The 17,238-nt window shown below is 49.3% G+C and overlaps 1 protein-coding gene across 1 annotated transcript; it reads left to right on the plus strand.

The window, feature by feature from the left end:
• The first annotated feature begins 856 nt into the window (after positions 1 to 856).
• Positions 857 to 17,236, plus strand: DHX16 (DEAH-box helicase 16). Its single transcript, XM_032338043.1, is given in 21 exon segments — positions 857 to 994; positions 996 to 1,280; positions 2,889 to 3,133; positions 3,232 to 3,394; positions 3,716 to 3,772; positions 7,887 to 8,141; positions 8,331 to 8,534; positions 8,612 to 8,803; positions 9,661 to 9,771; positions 9,932 to 10,047; positions 11,601 to 11,811; positions 12,003 to 12,101; positions 12,219 to 12,371; positions 13,814 to 13,954; positions 14,136 to 14,298; positions 14,401 to 14,519; positions 14,634 to 14,701; positions 15,623 to 15,785; positions 15,880 to 16,041; positions 16,335 to 16,508; positions 17,022 to 17,236. Coding segments are annotated over 21 exon segments (3,333 nt in total). The 5' UTR covers positions 857 to 871; the 3' UTR covers positions 17,151 to 17,236.
• Positions 17,237 to 17,238: the final 2 nt, after the last annotated feature.

The following is a 17,238-nucleotide window of genomic DNA, read 5'->3' on the forward strand; positions in this document are numbered from 1 at the left end:
TTCTTTACAGATTTTATTTATTTATTTGACAGAGACACAGCGAGAGAGGGAACACTAGTAGGGGGAGTGGATGAGGCAGGCTTCCCACTGAGGAGGGAGCCTGAGGCGGGGCTCAATCCCAGGACCCCGAGATCATGACCCAAGCAGAAGGCAGATGCTTAATGACTGAGCCGCCCAGACGCCCCAGTTTGGAGGTTTTTAAAAATAACTTTATGGGGCGTCTGGGTGCTTCAGTCGGCTCAGGTCATCCGGCTCCCTGCTCCCTGCTCGGTGGGGAGTCTGCTTCTCCCTCTGCCCTGTACCCCACTCGAGCTCACTCTCTCTAATAAATGAATACAATCTTTTTTAAAAGATAACTTTCTGAGACCACCAAGAAAAGAGGGCACTTTTGTCGCCCCCCCCCCCCGCCCGATCCTGTTTCTTCCTGCTTGGAGGTCCTTGGTTACCTCTACGTGTATTCATTCCTGTCGCAGGTGCCGGTACTCCCAATCAGCATGAGCTAATCCTTCATCAGCACGGACCTAACCTTCCAACTTGAGATATTATCTCCCACCAACACGCACAAACCTTGCATTATATTTGGTTCCATAGGACTTACAGGTTTTATTTATTATGTATCTTGTTCCCCCCCACCCCGCCTTCAGTAAGGGGCTTTTGTCTGATTAGTTCTTTGCCATATCCCCAGCAACTAAAATTGTGCTTTGCACACAGCATTTGTTGAATGAATGAATAAGCGAGGGATCCACAGACTAGCCATCAGAGGGCGACAGAGAGACTTAGTGGAGGCGGAAATGAAACGTTTTGCCCCGAGCTTCACGTGAGGTTCCGTAAAGTTTGAACTCGCTCGGCCACCATAGTGCTTAAGCCGGAAATGGCAGGCCATTTCCGGTCTTCGCGGTTCGGGAAGACGTTTTCGGGCTGTCGGAAACCGAGCCCCAAGGTTCTAAGACAGGTCCTTCGCGGAACTCAGACTCCATCCCAGGGCTCCAGGCTTCCAGGCCTCCGACGGCCCCAGCCGCCAGCGTGACTACTGGAGACAGTTCAGGGCCAGGAACGGGGCAGCGTGGGTCACCATGGCGACGCCGGGTGGGCTGGAACGCTGGGTGCAGGACGAGCTGCACTCGGTGCTGGGGCTGAGCGAGCGGCATGTAGCGCAGTTCCTAATTGGTACCGCGCAGCGCTGCGCCTCGGCCGAGGAGTTTGTGCAGCGTCTGCGAGACACCGATACCCTGGACCTCAGCGGACCGGCCCGGGACTTCGCCCTGAGGCTCTGGAACAAGGTGTTGAGAGGGGCGGCGTGGGGCGGTGCCAAGAGTGGGAGCGGCGGGGGAGGAGGTGGAGCAGGGCAGGGGCCCCAGGTTATTTGTGCAGGTGAGGTTGGGCTAACTGTCCTTCCGAGAATTAAGTAATCTCAGTACCCAAGCACCTAACTTTTGTCCACTGTCGCCTGGGTACTGTGCTAGGTGCTGGACGTCCAGTTCTGGGGAGAAGTTCAAGGAGGGTTAAGTGTTATAGAGCAGTGTTTCTTGAACTTTAATATGCATGCTACTCATCCAGGACCCTTATTAAAATGTAGATTCCGATTAGGTGGTTTTGGGATGGGATCTTAGTTTTTGCATTTCTAACTAGTTTCCAGGTGAATCCGATGGTCTACAGGCTACGCTTTGAATAATGAGGCAGTAGAAAAGATGTGTGAGAAGTGCTGTGGAAGGGCAGAGAAGGTAGGGGTAGTGCTCAGGGGAAGGAAGCCCAAAGATTCCCCCAAATCTGTTTGGTAGAGAAGGGGTTGGGAATAAAGCTGTAAAGATTAACTACTGGAGGACAGGACTCTGTATTTCTTGTCTTTGTATTTCTCCCACCTGACAGCTCCTTACAGAACAAGTGCTTATTTAAGCATATGGAAGAGTGAAAGTGTCCAGCATGTTCACAGAATGGCATATAGCCTGCTTTAATTGTCACATATGTCACAAATGGTGCCTGGTGGGAGATGAGTTTAGAACCTAAGTAGTATGAGGATAAGACTTTATGTAAATCTGTTTAGCATGTATCCTGGAATCTGGTATAGTGCCAGGCTTCTGCAAACCAATCCTTATAGCATATCAGTTCTTGCATAGGGATAGCTTAGTTATGGGGAAGCACAGAGGCTGAACAATTGAGAGTTGGTTTTGAGAATGTAAAATAAACTCCATGAAGGCAGGGATTGTTGTCTTTTGTTTATTCCTGTGTCCTTGGTCCCTAGGAGGTAGGTACCTGATGCATCAGACAGATTTTTTTACGTGACCAAAAAAAAAAAAAAAATTGCAGATGTGATTAAGTTAAGGATCTTGAGATAGGGAGATTATCCTGAGTTATTTGGTGGGTTCTCATGAGTGAAAGTGGGCAGGAGAGTCAGTGTCAGAGCAATGCAGCAGGAGAAGGACTTGATCAGGCATTACTGGCTTTGAAGGTGTCATTCAGTAAATGTTTGGTAAGTAAATGATTGCAAGGAGGTTCAAAGCTGAGAGGCCCAATTCAGGCTGATGAACATGGTGTGAAGCCATAGGGAAAAGAGACAGTGAAGGCTGGTTTAAGATCAGGTCATTCCTTTTTTTTTTTTTTTTTTTTAAAGATTATTTTTTAAATTTATTAACTGACAGCAAGAGATCACAAGTAGGCAGTGAGGCAGGCAGAGAGAAAGGAGGGGAAGCAGGCTCCCTGCTGAGCAGAAAGCCCGATGTGGGGCTTGATCCCAGGACCCTAGAACCATGACCCGAGCCGAAGGCAGAGGCTTAACCTACTGAGCCACCCAAGCACCCCAAGATCAGGTCATTCCTTAAATTTGGAATGGGGCAGAGTGGGTTGGCAGAGATCAGGAGTTGCTCATATCCCATTGTCTTCCCTTCTGATAGGTACCACAGAAGGCAGTGGTAGAGAAGCCAGCTCGGGTGGCTGAGCGAGAGGCCCGAGCCCTGCTGGAGAAGAACCGATCCTATAAATTGCTGGAAGACAGTGAGGAGAGCAGTGAGGAGACTGTAGGTAGAGCCGGGAGCAGTCTCCAGAAGAAGCGTAAAAAACGGAAACACCTCAGGAAGAAATGTCATGAGGAGGAAGAAGAGGAGGAAAAGATTTCTGAGAAAGGGAAGCGAAAGGCAGGGTAAGTCAGAAGCAGCGTGAGAAGGGATGCACCAGAGGATGAAGGGACTTGATAAGCTTCCTAGGAGGCCTCATGTAATCCTTTGGGCTGGACTGCAGGGGGAGTAAACAGCAGACTGAGAAGCCAGAGTCGGAGGATGAGTGGGAGCGGACTGAGCGAGAGCGCCTTCAGGACTTGGAGGAACGTGATGCCTTCGCCGAGCGGGTTCGGCAGCGGGACAAGGATCGAACTCGCAATGTCCTGGAGCGGTCAGACAAGAAGGTGCATAGGAGCAGCATGTTGTATGAAACCCTGGGAAGACTCCCTTGGTCAAATCTGAGGTTTGGTGTGATTGGAGAGATAGTGATCTCTGGGAAGACCAGGATGGCCTCTGGTGGTGTCCATCTCTATAGTATGAGGACCCTTCTGGGTCCTCTGGCTATGGCAGCCTTTTGCCGAACCTGTAGCCCTAGAGATTCCTCACTGAAAAGGGCCATTTCTTTATACAGTGGTATATCCGAATGAGCCTTGTGATTCTAGAGGAGGAATGGCTGTGGGAGATTTTGACCTCATAGCCCTCCAACCCTTGTTTTCTTCTCCTAGGCATATGAAGAGGCTCAGAAGCGCCTCAAGATGGCTGAGGAAGACCGGAAAGCCATGGTGAGTCCTAGTGCCCAGGAAACCAACTATCAGAAGGCCTGGGGTGGGGGAAAAAGGACACAAAGGAAGTATAGTCGGGATGCTGATGGCTTGTCAGATCTGTGTTGCCACGAGCCTGCCAAGGACAAACTTAAGTTGTAGAGGAAAAGTAGCTGCCCACAAACCTTCTTACTCCTTAGGATCTGAATCATACTATGTTCATGAGGGAGATGTGGGCTTTCCCTAAGACTTAAGGAGATGTAATCAGAAGTCAGCTGGAACATCTAAGAGGATGGCTGGAGGACAGGGGCAGGGCAGCTGTCCCACTGCCGAGGTGTGTGCTGTCCAGTCAGCTTGGGCACACCCAATTCCAAAAACCTTCCTACCACCTAATCCCTCCATCCCAAACATGGTCTTATAATCTTCCCCTGGTTTCCTGAGTTTCTTCTCTCTGAATGGGGATATAGCCCTTGTAATTCCTAAACTGAACTTGTCATGGTGTGAATTCTGGTAGGGTAGACAGTTTTTCCAAAGGCCCGGTCGTCCCACATAAGGTTATACTTCGGATTCTCAAAAGAATTTTGAGACTCCTGGTGTCCTAAAAATGGCCTAGTGGAAGTCAGGTCTCTCCTGACTGAGCCATCTCATGACCCACCCCACAAAATGGCTGTGGTCAGAGACTTCTGAGCTATCTGTCAGTATGGGTGTAATGTTTTTATTTGCCAGAATTTATTCTTTCCTTTTCAGTCATGAAAACTTCCAAACAAACAGGGAAGTTAAGAGAGGAGTATAATAAACACCCATATAAACTATTCAGATTTAGAAATGGCTAATATTATGTATAGTATTTGTAAGTGTGGGCTTTTTCTTTCTAAACTTTTTTTTTTCTTTCTAAACTTTTTGAAAGAGTTTAGACATCATGGCATTTTATCCCATCAGCATGTATCTCCTAAGAATGAAGACATTGTCCTCCAAGACCACAGTGTCATTGTCATGCCCCAAAAGATGGACAGTCATTCTCATGTACCAGTGAGGAACCTGTCCACAATAAAATCTCCCCAAAACGTCTTTAGTAACTGCTCTTTCCAAACTGGAAGGCAAGTTTCATGCATTGTATCTGGTGGTTCAGTTTCTTACGTTTATTTGTTTCCTATTCTCTCTCTCTATCGTCTTGTACCGTGCCCCACATTCTGGATTTTTCTGACTCTTATCTTGTGTTGAGTTCTTCTATGCCCTGTGCTTCCTTTAAAGTTGGGTCTAAATCTTGCGTCAGCTCAGATTAAAAAGTTGTGACAGGAGCACTTCTTGGGTGGCAATGTGCCCTTCACATTACACCACATCGGGGGAACACACTGACTGTATACCTTTTGGTGCAGGTAGTGTTCCTGTCAACAGCCTTTCATCTAATGGTTTTAGTATAACCACTACTAGTCCTTTCCAAAGTCTGCTGTTTCACTTTTTGGGATTGCAAAAAGATGATTTTTGGAGTATGACATTCCTTCTACATTTATTGGCTGATCTTTTTATGTAAAGAAGAGCTTTTCCCTAACTAGGAATGAGCAGGACACCTGGGTGATACAGGCATTTAAGCATCAGACTCTGATTTTGGCTCAGGTCATGGTCTCAGGGTGGTGAGATTCAGCTCCACATGGGGCTCTGCCCTCAGGGAGAAGTCCGCTTCTCTTCTTCTCCCTTGTCTTCTTCCCTCCCCCTGCTTGTGTTGCTCTCTCTCTCTCAAATAAATAAATCTTTTTTTTTCAAGATGTTATTTATTCTATTGAGAGAGTGAGAGAACACAACCAGAGGGAGAGGCAGGGAGAGGGAGAAGCAGACTTCCCACAGAGCAGGGAGCCAGATGTGGGCCTTGATCCCAGGACCTGAGATGATGACCTGAGCAGAAGGCAGATGCTTAACCATCTGAGCCCCCAGGCACCCCAATAAACAAGCCTTAAAAAAAAAAAAAAACTAGGAATAAGCTATAATTCCATCTTAAAAGGCAGCACAAATGGGGCACCTGGGTGGCTTAGTCAGTTAAGCATCTGACTTGATTTCAGCTCATGTCATGATCTCAGGGTTGGGAGATTGAATCCTGTGTTAGGCTCTAAGCTCAGCGCAGAGTCTGCTTGGTATTCTCTTTCTCCCTCTGTCCCTGCCCACTCATGCTGTCTTTCTCTCTAAAAATAATAAATAATAATTTTAAAAATGAAGGTGGGGCAAATGTTATTTACTAATTTTGAGAGAAAGGAGTTTGATGTAACAGTCACCTCACTGGTAGCAAAACCTTTTTTTCCCATTTTTTGTGTGTGTGTTTGTCACATTGAACTCATGCATTTTTATTTCTCAGTATTTTATAGTTGCATATCATTTTTCTTTTTGTACTCGAATTGCCTGAGTTGGGTTTATTGTTGTTGTTGTTGTTGTTTTATTTATTAGTAATCTCTATACCCAGTGTGGTGCTCAAACTCAAGACCCCGAGATCAGGAGTTGTATGCTGTTTTGAGTCAGCCAGGTGCCCCTCAAATTGCCCGTTTTTGGTTTTGGTGGGGGTTTTTTGCCTGTATTTTAAAAGAACATCCATCTGCTTCCTCCATCAAGTTTAAAAAGTATTTGATTATGGTACTTAGATCATATCATGAACTTAAACTCCTTTTAAGTCTTCGTAGAATAGGGGCGCCTGGCTGGCTCAGTCGTTAAGTGTCTGCCTTTGGCTCAGGTCATGATCCTGGGGTCCTGGGGTCTTGGGATCGGGCCCCACATCAGCCTCCCCACTCAGCGGGAGGCCTGCTTCTCCCTCTCCCACTCCCCCTGCTTGTGTTCTCTCTTTTGCTGTGTCTCTCTCTGTCAAATAAATAAAACCCTTTAAAAAAAAGTCTTCAGGGGCGCCTGGGTGGCTCACTGGGTTAAAGCCTCTGTCTTCGGCTCAGGTCATGATCCCAGGGTCCTGGGATTGAGCTCCAGATCAGGCTCTCTGCTTGGTGGGGAGTCTGCTTCCCCCTCTCTCTGTCTCTGCCTGCCTCTCTGCCTATTTGTGATCTCTCTCTGTCAAACAAATAAATAAAATCTTAAAAAAAAAAAAAAGAAAAAAGAAAAAAAAGTCTTCGTAGAATAAACAGAAGCCAAGCAATTAAACAGAATTGAGGCACCAAAGGAGAGGGCCTGATGAAATTTTGCCACTACAGTAGAGGAGATTGTTTTAAATGTTTTTTTTTTTTTTTTAAAGATTTTATTTATTTATTTGACAGAGAGATCACAAGTAGGCAGAGAGGCAGGCAGAGAGAGAGAGAGAGGAGGAAGCAGGCTCCCTGCTGAGCAGAGAGCCCGATGCGGGACTCGATCCCAGGACCCTGAGATCATGACCTGAGCCGAAGGCAGCGGCTTAACCCACTGAGCCACCCAGGCGCCCGAGGAGATTGTTTTGATCACAGGGAAGACAGTGTTGCCACAGTGGGAGGGCTCATGGTGAGAGCTGAGAAAGGCCTTAAGGTTGTGGCCAGTCTTTTACTGTCATCCATAATGTGTCCTGAAAAGCTCCTGTCAAAGGAAACATGTAGAAGCCAGATGATACATTGTATGAGGCAGGGAGAAGTTAGTCCCAGAGGCTAAGCATTTCTGATTATATCTTGCCTTACAGAAACACTCTCTGATGCTATACTTCCAGATTTTTGTATATAGTGTGTTTTCCCCCTTTTTCCAAACTGTAGTCATTTGATTTCAGACCATGGAACATCTAACTGAGACTGAAGTTGACCTCCTGTTGGCACATCCAGTGGTTTCTAATAGTCTCACTTGTTTTCAGTTTGAGACCTGTGCTTCTAAATGCTGGTATTAAGCCCTTTTGTTTTCCTTCTTTCCACTAAGTTGAATAAAATAGTAAAAATAAAATCTAAAATATTCAGATAATTGCTTTAGTGTATCTATGTTGACAAAGATGGTGAGGCTGTCCAGAAGGACCTTCCAGCTGGATCGTGCTGCTAGAAGATAGTGGCTTTCAGACAGGCCCAGCTTGGGGCACACCATTAGTCAGGTTGGAAATTGCCAAAGGACACTGCTGGCCTATCAGGGAACTTGTCACTCTTACGGATAGGTAAGGAAAGGGGTTTCGAGGTGAAGATTTGGCTGCCCTGTCCTAACCCAGGTCCCTGAGCTACGGAAGAAATCCCGCCGAGAGTACTTGGCTAAGCGGGAGCGAGAGAAGCTTGAGGACCTGGAGGCTGAGCTGGCTGATGAGGAGTTCCTTTTTGGGGATGTGGAGCTGAGCCGACATGAACAGCGGGAGCTCAAATACAAGCGGCGAGTTCGGGATCTGGCCCGAGAGTACCGGGCAGCTGGGGAGCAGGAGAAGCTGGAGGCCACCAATCGTTACCACATGCCAGAGGAGACCCGAGGCCAGGTGAGGCAAAGCAGAGTCCACTTCAGCCCTGTTTCCCAAGCCAAGGGGAGGGAAGTCTTCAGAGCATTGGTCAGTGCCTTGGCTGACCCCTTCCTTGTCTTCCCTTTCCCTGCATGTGGGAGTAGTGACTGGGAAGGTGAGGCTTGGGAAGAGGGCATCTTCTGTCTTCACACGTCCTTCTTTCCACAGCCAGCACGAGCTGTGGATCTAGTGGAGGAGGAATCAGGCGCCCCTGGAGAGGAGCAGCGACGCTGGGAGGAGGCCCGGCTGGGGGCAGCATCCCTGAAGTTTGGAGCCCGAGATGCTGCCTCTCAGGAGCCCAAGTATCAGCTGGTGCTGGAGGAAGAGGAGACCATCGAGTTTGTCCGGGCCTCTCAGCTCCAGGGCGATGAGGTGAGCAGGAGAACTCTGGGACATTCTAAGGAGGTTGGGAAGCCAGCCCTGAAGCTCACACCCCTCTTTCTCCTCAGGAGCCATCGGGCCCACCACCCCCAACCCAGGCCCAGCAGAAGGAGTCCATCCAGGCTGTCCGCCGCAGCCTCCCAGTGTTCCCTTTCCGCGAGGAGCTCCTGGCTGCTATTGCTAATCATCAGGTCCTCATCATCGAGGGTGAGACGGGCTCCGGGAAGACCACCCAGATTCCACAGTATCTCTTTGAGGAGGTACAGTCATCCATGCCCTCCAAGTTGCTGAGCCCTGACCCTTGACAAGCACAGTCCTCTCAGTCCTCCTTTTACATGTTATTTTGAGTGGGTACGTAACTACCTTCTCCGTCTTTAGTCTTTTCCGCTAAATTGTGAGTTTCTTAAGAATAAGGACAAACCCTTTTCATGTTTCTTTTCTCACTTCTGTCACTGTGTCTGTGCCTAATTCCAGCGTTCCTGTTGGAAAGACCTGTAGACAGGTAGATGGTGGCCTGGGGACCTTCCCACACCACACCACACCACCACACCAACCAGCTCAGCCATCACATCCGCAAGGGCCAAGAACAAGGAGTCAGAGGACTTGGTTTCCTGCTTTTTCACCTTCTTTTGTTCCCCTTTGTTTCTGGGTCTGCCCCAGCTGGTCTTTTTCTAGTTCTGGTGTAGCTGAGCCTGATTGTGATCACTCAAAAGGCTGGAACTCTCGGGGCTGGGTGAGGACACCCTTGAGGGCCCTAAGGTCTGCCCTCCTATATGTTTGCCCTGGTAGTCTGTTTTTCACTTTCTGTCTGTTCCCTCCTTTCCCCCTGCCCTGTTGTACATTTATACTTTCTTTCTCTAAATTATTCTGGGCCCCAGGAGCATATTTATTTATTAAGGGTTTTATTTATTTGAGAGAGCATGAGCAGGGGTGGGGGGAGCAGAGGGAGAGGGAGAAGCAAGGGGAGCCCCATGTGGGGCTCATCCCAGGACTCCGGGTTCATGACCCGAGCCAAAGGCAGACGCTTAACTGACTGAGTCACCCAGGTGCACCTTCCCATTCCCCCAACCCCGGAAGCATATTTAGCCAAGGAAAAACCTCTTCTTTTGTCATTCAGGGTTATACAAGGAAGGGAATGAAGATTGCCTGCACCCAGCCCCGGAGAGTGGCAGCCATGAGTGTGGCTGCCCGTGTGGCCCGGGAGATGGGTGTGAAGCTTGGGAATGAGGTGAGATCTGCGGGGACGGAGAGGGGAGGGGAGACTCTAGGGTCTGGGACGTAGCCCACACTGTGCAGGGCTTCACACCACAGGTCCAGGCACTGATCCCTTCTCCCCTAGCCCTGCACTCCCTTCAGGGAGTGTCCAATCTTAATGGCCCTTTTGACAGGTTGGCTACAGCATCCGCTTTGAGGACTGCACATCAGAGCGAACTGTCCTCCGCTACATGACAGATGGGATGCTCCTCAGGGAGTTCCTCTCTGAACCTGACCTTGCAAGTTACAGGTAAAAAGGGTCCCTGTCTCCCACAAGAGAGCCACTGCCGTCTCTTCCACCCAGTCTGTTGCCTTCCTCCCCTTCAGCACCTTCCTACAGGTGCTGCTCCTTTATTCTCTGGCCTTTCTCTTCTTTCTTCTCATCCAGCTAGTTTGGCCTTTGTCTTCTCACTGGCCCACCAGTTCTTGAATCTTTTATGGTGTGGATAGTCGTAGGACTGGCCTGCAGGTATCATGGAGATGGGGTAGAAGAGAGGCGGAGAAGTCCTCTGCCCATTGCTTCCACAATTTAGAAAACACCAGGATGGTAGAGTGGTGCTGTGGAGACTTAAAAAGCCACATGAAGACTCTTTGAAGATTCTTAGAATGTTCAGCGTAGAGTGGAGAAACTCAGGGAGACATTCTGGTTCTCTCTAAGGGGAGGGCTGTTACATGGACAAAGAATTCCGACTTGTTTCACATGATGCTAGAGAGTGCAACTAACAACCATGGGAGAGGTTACAGGGAGACAGATTTCAGGGCAATACTAAGAAGTCAAGAGTGGTGGAGATTGGAGGGGCTGTCGGTGCTGGGGCTCTCACTCTTGGGCCTCTGGCCCAGGTCTTGGAGTGGCTTGGTCTGTGAATAGTGAGTTCTCAGTCCTGGTGTTGGCCAGGCAGGGCTTGGATGAACATGTGTTTTAAGAGGAGAAGGGATGGTGCGTGGCTGGTGGTGGGGTCAGGCCAGCCAAGCAGTATGTGCTTTCTCAACTCTCAGGAGGCTGTGAAGTTCTGGTCTTAGGAGATCACAAATGGAGCCAATAGGACAAATACGATTTGAGCCTTCACATCCCTTGCAAATATTTCAGAACCCGAGGAAGGCTAGCCAGTACAAGAGTGTTTGGGTATAGGGTTTTCCCATCAAACCAGCCTGCTTTGTGGAGCAGATAGTGACTTCACCAGCATAGTCAGGAGTGAGCTGATGCAGGCTTGCCTGTCACTTGGAAATCCAGAGATTTGAATGAGGATAAAGAAGATGCAGCACCGGGATAATTAAGGAGAAGACCAAAAATTCTGAGAGCTCTCTCAGGCTGGGATTGAAAGGCTGACCCGGGCCCTCTCCCCAGAAGGAGGCAGCAGGGCCAACAGGGATGCCAACAGCTCACAGGGTGTTTGAATTATGGTGGCCCAGGGGACCTTCCCAGCAGGGCCTCTTTTGAATAAAAGAGCTCTCACTTTTTTCCGCTTTAAAACAGATACTCTTACTTCTGCTGACTCTAACAGACCCATGACTCTAACCCAGAAAGGATGTCTGACTTGTCTTGGCCTTGGCTTCCAACCTGCAAATCTTGGCTGTTGTTGTCTTCCCAGGCTGGGATAAGCTGCAGACTGTGGGGTCTTGGCCTTCTTTAACTTTCTGTTGGTCTTCCTTAGCTGGGGTGATTGGCTTCTCTTTGGATCCGTCCTCCCACATTCCCACATTCACCTTTGGGCTCTTTGCTTCCTCTGTGCCCTCATCCAGGGGACCCTCTTGTCTTCTCCTGGCCAGCTTTCCAGGCTCACTGCTCTCCTGTTCTTTCCCTAGTGTGGTGATGGTAGATGAGGCTCATGAACGGACCCTACACACAGACATTCTCTTTGGGTTAATCAAAGATGTTGCTCGCTTCCGGCCTGAGCTGAAGGTCTTGGTGGCTTCAGCCACTCTGGACACTGCTCGTTTTTCCACCTTCTTTGATGATGCCCCTGTCTTCCGAATCCCTGGACGCAGGTTTCCAGTTGACATCTTCTATACCAAGGTGCTTCCCTCAGGGAGGGTGGGTTTAAGTGCTAGGCAGCAAACCATGGGCCTTTGGAGAAGGTTGTCCCAGGGAGGGAAGGGGAAAATGGAGAGTCCAAAAGGGCACTAGGACAAACTGGTTATTGAGTTGGGAGAAAAGGTTTCCCAAAGAGATGGCCTTCCTGTGACCCCTCTCCTGCTTCTGCCTAGGCTCCAGAGGCTGACTACCTGGAAGCTTGTGTAGTGTCTGTGCTGCAGATCCATGTGACCCAGCCCCCTGGGGATATCCTGGTGTTCCTGACAGGACAGGTGTGAGATGGTGGGGTTGGGAGTGGTGGTGGTGATGTATCCCAGGGGAAGACAGAACTTCCAGGTGGGCCTTGTGTCACTTTGGGACCTGTACTGCTGTCTCCATCCCAAATCCAGGAGGAGATTGAGGCCGCCTGTGAGATGCTCCAGGATCGCTGCCGCCGCCTGGGCTCCAAAATCCGGGAGCTCTTGGTGTTACCCATTTATGCCAACCTGCCTTCTGACATACAGGCTCGTATCTTCCAGCCCACACCCCCTGGGGCACGAAAGGTCAGTTGGAGAAACCTACATTTTTCACCCCTATAGTTCACACAACTAATAGTGAAAAAGAGAGTATGTGCCTGCCCTGTGCAGGATCTGTCCTGGGCCTGCTGCAGCCACAAGGCTCAGTAGTAGTCCCCCGCTTCCAGAGCTGGAGAGAGGATGAATTCAGCATGAACTGAGACACACCCAAATAACGTGACCCGCTAAGTCAGTACCGTGGAGGTGCAGAGGAGAGGGGAAGTCCTTGGTGTGCTGAAAGGTGGGATTTTATCTGTAACTTTAAGAAAAAAGGTAGGGAATTCCAAAGCAAAGCCTAAGGTATGTTTGAGGTCAGAGTGTAATCCAGAAGATTAAGGGGAAGGTTCACATGGTGAAAACAACTCTGGACTGAGATTAGATTGAGAGCAGTTGGAAGCATTTGAACTTTAGACGATTGGATGGCAATCAAAGGGTTTTGAGCAAAGATGTAACTTCCATTCAGCAAATATTTAACGAGCTCCTCCCATGTGCCAGGTACTGTTCTAGGGAATGAAGATACAATGAAGAACAGAACAAAGTCCCTAGCCTCTCAGAGCTTATAGTCTAACGTAAGTTAGGAGACACTGGACATGTAAATACACAATGCTGATTCGTGACCAGTGCTATGGAGAAATACCATGCAAAATGGGGAAATGGAGACTGACTCCAGAGGAGTGGGAGTGAGGAATGGCAGAAGGTGTTTTCCTCAGGATGTAGGGAAGATCTCTCCTTCTCCAGTAAGGTGAAAGAGAACCCAGTGAGGGAGGGAGCCTTGCTGATACCTGGAGGTAAAGTGTGTCCGGTGGAGGGAACAACTAGTGGGAAGGACCCGAGGGAGGAGTGTGCTCAGACCAGCCAGGGAGCAGCAGGAGTGGAGGAGGAGTGGAGGCGAGGAGCCCATAGTACTCAGAGAGGAGGTCAGAAAGGTAGCCAGGGCTAGAGGAGTCAGGGCTTCAAGGGGGTTGAATATAGTTCTCAAGTAGAACGGGAAGCCATTGACAGCTGGGATTAGTGATGTGACAGGCTGATGTTTTTGAGGGGCCATCCAGATGCCAGAATGATCAGTTTAGGTAAGCAGGGCCAGGAGTAGAGGCAGGGAGACACATGAGAAGCCTCTTGCAGGAAGTCCTGGATGAGGATGAATGTGAAAGTGCTGGTGGGAAAGATGGGAGCCAGGGACCTGGACCCCTCTCCCATCTCTGAAAACAGTTCTAACCCTGCTCCCATGTCCTTTCCACATTATGTCCCCGTTCATCCCTACTCTCGCTTGCTCCTGCCTGGCTTATCCCCCTCTCCTGACTTTAGACCCTAATTCCTTCAGCTCCTGTCCCTTATCTGCACCTGCTTCTCTACTAGAATCTTCCAGGAATACTTTTTCTAGGTAATTTGGTGGGTGGGGTCTCCAGGTGACTATACATCCTGTCACTCAGGTGGTTGTGGCAACAAACATCGCTGAGACATCACTCACCATTGAAGGCATCATTTACGTACTGGATCCAGGGTTCTGTAAGCAGAAGAGCTACAACCCTCGCACAGGCATGGAATCCCTCACTGTCACACCCTGCAGCAAGGTCAGCCTGCTTGGGCTTCAACAATGTCTCCATGGGAAGGGTTCAATTCTAAAGCCTGTGGGAGCTTCTTAGAGGACAGGGAAAAAGCAGCCTACATCCTCTCAGATTTCTTGCATAAGTATTGCTTCTTCTCTGTTCTCTCTCCAGTTGTCAGCCATGCCTGCCTCTCCTTTCTTTGTAGGCCTCAGCCAATCAACGGGCTGGTCGGGCAGGTCGGGTGGCTGCTGGGAAGTGCTTCCGCCTGTATACTGCCTGGGCCTATCAGCATGAGCTGGAGGAAACCACGGTGCCGGAGATCCAGAGGACCAGCCTGGGCAATGTCGTGTTGCTGCTCAAGAGCTTAGGTTATTTGGGGTCCCCCAGTCCTCCTGAGAGAGGAGGGAGGAGGGGCTGGAGTCACTGATCCCTGCAGAGAAGCTGTTCTACACCCTCACATCTTTCTTCAGGGATCCATGATCTAATGCACTTTGATTTCCTGGATCCTCCACCATATGAGACCCTTCTGCTGGCTTTGGAGCAGCTGTATGCTCTGGGAGCCCTCAACCACCTAGGGGAGCTCACCACGGTAAGGTGGGAGGGAAGCATGGGCAGGAGCAGGATGAGGGGGTTGGGGTGACTTCTTGAGTGGTGGAGGGACTCCTGAGGGAGGACTGGCCTCAACTCTTTTTCCTCTCCTTAGTCTGGACGGAAGATGGCAGAGCTACCGGTGGACCCCATGCTATCTAAAATGATCCTGGCCTCTGAGAAGTAAGTGCCACACCCCACTCCCACCCCTGCCACTCTGGCCAGGCCCCCAGCACACAAACTGGCTTTGCTTCCTTCTCTCTTGGGGCCTTCTTTGTTATCTTGGTCTTTTTCCTTTTTCTCCTTGCTGTATTCTTTTTTTTTTTTTTTTTAAAGATTTTATTTATTTATTTGACAGAGAGAGATCACAAGCAGGCAGAGAGGCAGGCAGAGAGAGAGAGGAGGAAGCAGGCTCCCTGCTGAGCAGAGAGTCTGATGCGGGGCTCAATCCCAGGACCCTGAGATCATGACCTGAGCCGAAGGCAGCGGCTTAACCCACTGAGCCACCCAGGCGTCCCTCCTTGCTGTATTCTTTAACAAATAAGTTACTAGAAAACTCTTAGTGCCCCTTTTGAGGCTCACAAGGGGCAGTAAAATACTAATCAAATGAGTAAGATTGACAAATAGAAAATTGGGGGGCATGAATGGATTTGGAAGACTTAGCACCTGTGAGGAGTGCTGTGTGTGGACTGGTTTGGGGACTTTCTCATTCCTGAGGTTTTGGACTGTAACACTTAGATGTAGTTGTGGAGGGGCCACCTTTAAGTGCCATTCCTCTGCCGTAGTAGAGGTCAGAGGTCATTAGTGAACTTGAAGTGCTGTCTTTTCCTGATGCACATAATACATCCCTTCCTCCTACAGAAGTCCTTCCTACCCTCAGAAGTCCTCAGCGCTTTCCTGCCCTCGCCATGGATAGCCTCCCCGCAATTGTTTCACCTCCAGCCCACCACCACCCAAATCTGTCCGCCCTGAATTGTAGCCGTTAATGGCAATCTCCATGTGAGGACACATCCGCACACAGTGATCACTTCTCCCCTTACCATGCATGTATCTGTTCCTGTATGCCTTCCTTTGGACCCTCATGCTTTGCCCTTCCGGCCCCAGGTACAGCTGTTCAGAAGAGATCCTGACGGTGGCTGCCATGCTGTCTGTCAACAACTCCATCTTCTACCGACCCAAAGACAAGGTTGTGCATGCCGACAATGCCCGTGTCAACTTTTTCCTCCCTGGTGGAGACCACCTGGTTCTGCTGAACGTTTATACGCAGGTCACTGGGCTTGGCTGATGGGATTGAGGGAGACACGGGGGACTCTGGTTCTGCTATATACTTAAGTCCCACTTTTTTTTAACCATCTTCACAGTGGGCTGAGAGTGGTTACTCTTCCCAGTGGTGCTATGAGAACTTTGTGCAGTTCAGATCAATGCGCCGAGCCCGGGATGTGAGGGAACAGCTGGAGGGGCTCTTGGAACGTGTGGAAGTTGGTCTCAGCTCTTGCCAGGGGGACTATATCCGTGTACGCAAGGTCAGCTTTTTTTCAGTCTCCCTGTTCCCCACACTCTCTCCATCTACAGAGTGAGCTGCTCTGGGGGCCTGAAGGGACTGCCCTTCAGCCTGAGGATGTGCCCTCTTCCCCTGGAGAAGGCATGCTTTTCTGTGCTTTCTTCACCAGACCCCTGAAGGGTCATTCCCAGGGGGTTCTTCACGCATTCCTTACCTTTTGAGTTCTCCAGAAGCCTGAACTAAAAAGGTAGTGAGTGCTTAGGTTCCCTGCATGTGTGGCTTTCTGGTTGACTTTCTTTCTTGTCTTTCTCTCAGGCCATCACAGCTGGTTACTTTTACCACACGGCCCGGTTGACTCGTAGTGGCTATCGCACAGTCAAACAGCAGCAGACAGTGTTCATCCACCCCAACTCCTCCCTGTTTGATGAACAGCCACGTTGGCTGCTCTACCATGAACTTGTCTTGACCACCAAGGAGTTCATGAGACAGGTGAGGGGACCTTCCCTTGCCCAGGATGGTGCAGATGTGGGGGGAGGTAGGATCCTAACAAGCTAAAAACCCAAGTTCAGGTTGCTGAGACCAGCAGAGAAATAGGAAAACACTTTGCTTTAAGGCAGGATAAAATAGAAAGGCCTTCTCTCAACAGCTATGTCAGCATCTACTAAGATTTAAGAACTGCATATTCATTCAGTACATATTTGAATGCCTAGTACCTTGGTGTTTCAGATGCTGGGGTAAGAATGGTGAACAAAGCAGATGTAGTCTCTGTCCTGAGTGTACTTTACGACTAGGTAAAAAACCTAGTTTAGGGATAGTTTACTGGGGATCCTGAATGACATGTAAAGGTTATGTCTGCCCTTGGGGTATATAGTATTAGAGCCTGGCACCTTGCCCCTAGCCCTGTAGTCAAAGGTGGAAGAAAGAAACTTTTCTGATTACACAAACACTAGAGTGTAGGTTGGAAAAAGGGGAACTCTACTGACTTTTTCTCTCCTCTTGTAGGTACTGGAAATTGAGAGCAGTTGGCTTCTGGAGGTGGCTCCTCACTATTATAAAGCCAAGGAACTAGAAGATCCCCATTCTAAGAAAATGCCAAAAAAGATAGGCAAGACACGAGAAGAGCTAGGGTAAAGAGAAGGGGACACAAACAAAACCCAACACCCCTCCTTTTCCTTCTGTAACATTATTTAATGTACATTTTTGGAATAAAGCTTGTGGG

The sequence above is a fragment of the Mustela erminea genome, chromosome 4 (genome assembly GCF_009829155.1).
Source record: "Mustela erminea isolate mMusErm1 chromosome 4, mMusErm1.Pri, whole genome shotgun sequence".
Lineage (NCBI taxonomy): Eukaryota > Metazoa > Chordata > Mammalia > Carnivora > Mustelidae > Mustela > Mustela erminea.